Source organism: Lipotes vexillifer, unplaced genomic scaffold (genome assembly GCF_000442215.2).
Source record: "Lipotes vexillifer unplaced genomic scaffold, Lipotes_vexillifer_v1.1 scaffold683, whole genome shotgun sequence".
In the NCBI taxonomy this organism is placed as follows: Eukaryota; Metazoa; Chordata; class Mammalia; order Artiodactyla; family Lipotidae; genus Lipotes; species Lipotes vexillifer.
In genome coordinates, this window is record NW_006779881.1 from 349,519 (window position 1) to 356,420 (window position 6,902).

Genomic DNA, 6,902 nt, shown 5'->3' on the forward strand with positions numbered 1-6,902 from the left:
TATTTATACTTCCATCACGATTTCCCTTTTCAAAGCACTGTGGCAAACAGGAGCTCACTTGATCTTCCTAACAAGCTTCTGAATCAAGAAGGCGGCAATCGGGCGATTGGGATTGACATGTATACACTGATGTTTATAAAATTGATGACTAATAAGAACCTGCTGTATAAAAAAAAAGTGATCAAATGTATTCTATTGGAAAGAAGCAAAAATAGACCATGTTTACTGTCTAAATTATATAATAATTTTAAAAAAGAAGGCAGCAATCATCATCCCTACTTTCCGAATTGAAAACTGAGGCTCAGAGAGTTACAATTCTAGTCCCAGGTTTCAGATCTCACCTTTCAAAGCCTAGCGTCTGTCCCAGAAAGTATTCCCGGGAAAAGTTTTGTTACTGGTACCCACCCGCCCCTGCCCCAGCTCCAGCGTCAGCTCCAGCACCAGCACCGATGCGGATCGTCCAGACACGCTCTCTGCGCACGCGCGGCCCTTCCTGTGGGCGGGGCCTCGACGCGCCGGCCTCCCGGCCCCGCCCAATCCGAGGCGCAGCAGGCTCGTACTGCAGGCTGGGAGGTAGGGGAAGGCGGGGGTTACCCCTTGGGCCCTTGTCCGAGTCCCGAGACCCGGGAGGGAGGGCCCCGACTCCCGAGCGCCGCCCGCCTCCAGCCGCCGTTTTGCACCGGGAGTGGGCGGCGGCGGGAGGGGAGCTCTCCTGGGGCCGGGCTTGGGCTCGGGCGGGGCGGTGGCGGAGGGCGGGCCCCTCGGGCCGAGCGGGCCGTAACCTTCTGGGAGGGCAGAGGTGGGAAAGCCCTGGTCCGGAGGCTGGATGCCGCGCGAGCCTTGGGCTCCCCGCCAACCCGCTTCGAGACTTCGGCCGGTCGGTCCCTTTGGGCCGCGGTGTCCTCGTAATTCTGGCAGTCCCACGCTGGATGCAGCGCGCTACAGTGTAGGAAACCGTTCACAGGGCTCTTCGCATTTGTTGCTCACACGGCAGCTCGTGGGAGGGGGCCAGGGGATGGACTGTTGTCCCATTGTGCAGACGGAGAAAACTAAAGCTCAGAGTGGGGAGGAGATTTGCCTAGAGACACCCAGCGATGTGGTGGCAGTGGGACTCAGGTCTTACTCCTCCAATGCAGCGCCCTTTTCCCTGGGCCCCTCTGCCTCCCCTGCCAAAGGAAGGGGCTGAGGTAGGGCATTAGTGAATGGAAGTTCGTTCGTTCATTCTTTTTTTGTTTTTAGATCCGCCTTCTTCTGTACCATCCAGGTCAGAGCTGACTAAGAAGTATACAGAAGCCAAGTCATGGATCCACCTCCACGTAAAGAAAAATCCAAAGTTAAAGAGGCTGTCAGCAGAGTTGAGAAGGCCAAGCAGAAATCAGCCCAGCAGGAGCTGAAGCAAAGACAGAGAGCAGAGGTGAGAGTAAGGAGGGCCTGTATACCTGTAGTCTGCCGGAGATGATGCCGGTATAGAGAGATACAGAGAGGAGAGCTGTGACGGGGAGCCCTACCTGCCTGCAGCCAATCCAGCCAAAACAGGTGTTCTCCCAGGTTTCCAGAGGAGATCACTGAGGTTCACATGGTGAGGTGGCAGCCCAGAGTCACATGCCAAGTGTCAGAACCCCGACCGGTACCAGATAGTCTCCAGATGACTCTTGGCGCAGAGCTTTTGTGGTAGAACCTGAGGGAAGGAAGAAAGGAAAAAGAGAAGGGACATGTAAGGGAGGGGTCCTGTAAGGGAGTGAGGGAGAGCAAGTGTCACACACCTTAGTACAGATGTCCTGGATTTGGCCTGGAGAGTTGCTCCTCCTAATTGGGAAGTAGAGGCCCAAGCTCTACACCCAACACTGTTCCTTTGTTCAGTCTGCACTTAAAAATCAACCTGTTTACATGAATATTTTATTTTGGCTTTTAATATCAGGAAAAAGCTTACTGCAGTCTTCCCTCTTTCTATTTCTTTTGCTTTTGCTTGTTTCTTTTCTTTTTTTTTAGAAATTTAAAAATACAGAAAAGCAGAATATTATAACAAACACCTGGGCACCCCAGATTGGTAGTGTTTAACATTTTGTCATGTTTGCCTGGAGTCTTTTTTAAATAAGATAAATAAAAATTACATAAAAATTTGAAGTCCCCTTTCTCCATTTCCTTTTCCCCTCCCTGTGGGCAACCACTATTTTTTTTATACTTTTACACTCAAATATTAGTAGATATTTTTGAACAATATAAAATGTTCTTTTGTGTTTTAAAATCTTACATTAAACTAATTCCACGTGTTTTATTTTGCATTTTGTTTATGTTTTTTAGAACTATTCATGTTAATATAAGAATCTAGTTTATTCCTCATCACTGCTAATAGTAGTCTAGTTTATGGATCCACTTTAGTATATTTACCCTGTCCTCTGGTAACGGATGTTTAAATAATTTATAGGGTTTTTTTTTTTGCTGTTACAACCAATGCTGTAGTGGAAAACTTTTAGATGTCTCCTTGGGCACCTGTGCTGGAATTCCTGAAGGGCATATATAACTAGAAGTAGAATTATTGGGTACATTTTCCAGTTCACTAGACGTTGCCAGATTGTTTTCAGAGAGATTGTACAAGTTTGCACCTGCATTAGCACTGTGAGAGAGTTCTAATTCCTCACTTCTTTTCCAATGCTTAATAGTGTCAGACTTTAAATTTTTGTTAATCTGATCCATTCACTCACAATATTGAACTGCTACTACATGCCAGGCACTGTTGCAGGAAAGGAGGAGTCCCTGCCTTTGTGGAGCACGCATTCAGCGGGGGAGGCCGACATAAACATAATAAGTAAACTTAATAGTGTGTTTGAAATTAATCCATAAACTGAAATCTGCCTTTGGATTAAGGCAGACTGTCTGAGATTGTGCCCCTCTTTCCTTCACCTCCCCATCTTCACCTGGACACAGGCCCCCAGACGGTTTTACTGCTCAGCGCTTTGGTGAAAGTTGGAGGGCCGCTGTAAGAAACAGCCCTAGGAAACTGTCCTTTGTGCACACTGCAGCGATAATGTTGTTGAGGACATTGTTCATGTGTTTACTGACACTGTGCCGGTGAGGTTTCACAGGTTACACTTACTTGTCTGACTTCAAACCCCAACTCCTCCATAAATTCCAGTTCTTCCCAAGTCACCTTGGACAAGATACTTAACCTCTCTGAACCTCAGTTCTTCAGTTCCTTTTTGGTAAAATGAGGATGATAACATCAATTACACAAGATTGTTGTAAGGAATAGAAATGTTGTATGTAAAGCACGTAGGACAGTGCCTAGCCCAGAGAAAGCGCTCAAAAATGGCAGCGCTTGATTGTTATCAGGAGTCACTGTGTTTTCATTGTGCGGACTTGAAGTTGAATTGTGCTGATTTGCCGAGATGTCATACAGGACTTGCACTGTCGTTGCAGCTGGCACTTGTTGAGCTCCTTAGATGTGCCAGGCACATGCATCACCACATGTAATCCTCACACCAGGGTATATTATTGTTGCCCCCACTCTGACCTTTGTAAATCCTTCCTGGAATAAGGAAGGGAGATACAACATACATGACCTTGTGAGGTAGAAAGTATTATCCTCATTTCAAGTGAAGTGTTGTGACCAGAATTCCTAGGTAGTAAGGGATTGAGGGGCAGGACTGCCATCTAAACAGGTCTCTGGACTTTCTCCCCTGCTCCCTGCTTTGCCCCACAGTTGCCTTGCTGTTTTGTCTGTGTTGCCTGGAATGCAGTTTCCTAAGATAGGAATGTGACAAGAGCCCTTGTGGGGAGGCGGAGACACGGTTTCCCTTCAGTTCTGTATAGATGCCACATTCCAGAAAGTGAGATGAGGAGGAGAGATGAGAGGGGTGAATGGGAACAGAGGCCCATTTGGCACAGTTGAAGCAGCATTTGGTGATCCTGTCCTTGAAAGTCTCATTCCTTGGCTTGGACCCTTGACCCATTTTGAGTCTCTTCTTTCTCTGCTTAATGAATTACTTAATATATTCTTAATACATAATACTTATAACACTTAATATATTAAGTATATTCGTACTTAATATATTCTTAATTATATAATACATAAATAATATATATAAAATGTGTTTGTGCACTTAAAGAAGATGAATAAAACAAACAAACACCCAACTACAGAAATAGAACATGACCAGTAACTTAGAAGCTCTTCAGGCCTCACTCTGGTCATGTCCCCAGCCTTCCCACTAGCAGTACGTTTCCTCGGTGCTTAACTTCATGCTAATCACTCCCTTGCTGTTCTGTATTAATTTACTATTTCTGTGCATACCCCTAAATAATATTTTATAGCATAACACTATACTGTCTAGCTTTGCATGTTTCTGAACTTTATATATGTTACCATATTCCGTGACTGGTTCTCTTCACTCAGCATCTTTTTTTTTTTTTAACCATGCAGATTTATTTATTTGTTTTATGGTAAAACATACATAAAACTTGACCATTTTAACTATCAGTATTATGCCTTTTGAGAATCATTTGTGTTGTTGTTTGAGACTATTTTCATCACTGTGTGGAATTCCATTTTACTTAAAGATTATAGAATTTTTTTTTTTTTAATGTATTGTTGGCTGCGTTGGGTCTTCGTTGCGGCGCATGGGCTTTCTCTAGTTGCGGCGAGCAGGGGCTGCTCTTCATTGCTGTGCACGGGCTTCTCACTGCGGTGGCTTCTCTTGTTGCGGAGCACAGGCTCTAGGTGCGAGGGCTTCAGTAGTTGTGGCATATGGGCTCAGTAGTTGTGGCTCGTGGGCTCTAGAGCACAGGCTCAGGAGTTGTGGCGCACGGGCTTAGTTGCTCCACGGAATGTGGGATCTTCCCTGACCAGGGCTCGAACCCGTGTCCCCTGCATTGGCAGGTGGATTCTTAACCACTACGCCACCAGGGAAGTCCCAAGATTATAGAATCTTATCAAAATTTTTTAAAATTGGGGGAAAAAAAGATTGTAGGATTATTCAAGCTTTCTATTTAGTCAATTATGATCATTTAAGTTTTCAAACTTATTGACACAAAGTTCATAAGTTTTGTTTTAATTTCCATTGTGTCAGTAATTATGGCTTCTTTTAAATTCTAATAATATTTGTTTGTGCCTTCTCCCTTCTTATCTCGACCTGTCTTGTCAGAGGTTTGCAGGGTTTTCTTTAGTATTTTCAAAGAACCATCTTGCAGTTTTGGTGATCCTCTCTATTGTACATTTGGTTGCTTTTTCATTCATTTCTGCTCTTATTTTGTATTTTCTATTTGTCTCACTTCTCAGGTTTTTTTCCCTTCTTTTTGATTACTCAAGTTTTATCCCCTACACACAAACACGGTCCTTCTTTTTTTTCTTCTATACGAATGTGGAAACTTTATGTTGTTTCTCTTCCCTTGGTGGATTAATTGATTACTGCAAGGTGAGCAATAAGGTAGACACCCTGCCTTTCACCTTAGAATGTCTCTCACAGTTTTCTTTCCACCCCACTGCCTGCCCTGTGTCATGTTCCTACTACCTCCTCCCGGACTATTGTAATAGGTGTCTCCTAATGCCTATAATCTCTCCTCCCCAACTCCCATCTCTCACATGGTCTCCAGTTTTCTTTCTCAAAGCACAGATATAATCAAGTTGCTTCCCTGCACACTCCTCTCTCCAGAGTCAGCCCGATAAAGTCCAGATTCCTTGGCATGGCATTTAAGGCCCTAACATACTTTTCTTGGTTTCTCCAGCTCCCCAAACCCCATTCCATGCTATCTTCCATATTGGCGTACTTGAAATTTCCAGAACTAATGCTGTACTTTTTTTTTTTTGCGGTACGCAGGCCTCTCACCACTGTGGCCCCTCCCGCTGCGGAGCACAGGCTCCGGACGCGCAGGCTCAGCGGCCACGGCTCACAGGCCCAGCCGCTCCGCTGCACGTGGGATCCTCCCGGACCGGGGCATGAACCCGTGTCCCCTGCATCGGCAGGCGGACTCCCAACCACTGCACCACCAGGGAAGCCCTAATGCTGTACTTTTGCATTATATTTATTTAATCATAATATCCACTCCCCCATCACCTATGTCCTTTCCCCAATCTCTACCTGTTCAAATCCTACCGATCCTTTAAAGGCCTGATCAGTCACCTGCCTCACTGCTTCTTATCTGATTCCCCAGTGGAGTTACTGTCTACCTCTCCTGCCCCTGCGTTACCAATGAAGTTCTGGCATTTTCAAATGACACAGCCTCTTGTGTCTGAAGATACACTAAGCATTTGCCTCCATTGCTAACATGTCTTTTCTCCCGTTCAGATCTATGCCCTCAACAGAGTCATGACAGAACTGGAGCAGCAGCAGTTTGATGAGTTCTGTAAACAGATGCAGCCTCCTGGAGAGTGAGCCACCCCTGCATTCACACTCGATGGGTCCTTGGAGGCTTTGTTTGTGTGTCACCAGTCTTAAGCTGAGATGGCCCATTTGGAGCCTTACACAACTGGACAAGAAGACATTTGTGTTATTCCTAAAACGATAAATCAGAACTTCCTATATCGAACTTACTTCACTAGTTCCTCCGATCTGAATTGGCCCATTGCTCGCTGAAGAGACTTGTTCTATTCTTCCAAGACAATAGATTCTTTTTTTTTTTTTAACTTTTTCTATTTTTTGAAAACAAATCAGTGTTTCTTGTGAAACTGTAAATCTCCAAAACTACCAATAAAATACTAATAAGGTGTTTGTTTGCTCATACTTTAGGGTTGGGGTGCCTAGCCATAGAAGGTGGAGTCCAAAAGAACGTACTAGGCAGAGGCGAAGTTGATGTGAGCAGAGGGGACCCTTTCTCCTTCAGGAAGAGAGCGGAGAGGAGAGAGAACGTGGCTGCTTCCAGATTTCATTCTTCCTGGGCCTAAAGCTCTGCAGACCCTACAGACCCTA

General features: G+C 45.2%; 1 protein-coding gene across 1 annotated transcript; it reads left to right on the plus strand.

Moving 5' to 3' along the window:
• Positions 1 to 765: 765 nt before the first annotated feature.
• Positions 766 to 6,698, plus strand: SVBP (small vasohibin binding protein). The gene is made up of 3 exons (XM_007453006.1): positions 766 to 946; positions 1,240 to 1,414; positions 6,282 to 6,698. Exons 2-3 carry the CDS (start codon positions 1,301 to 1,303, stop codon positions 6,366 to 6,368), a joined length of 201 nt encoding a protein of 66 aa, XP_007453068.1. The 5' UTR covers positions 766 to 946; positions 1,240 to 1,300; the 3' UTR covers positions 6,369 to 6,698.
• Positions 6,699 to 6,902: the final 204 nt, after the last annotated feature.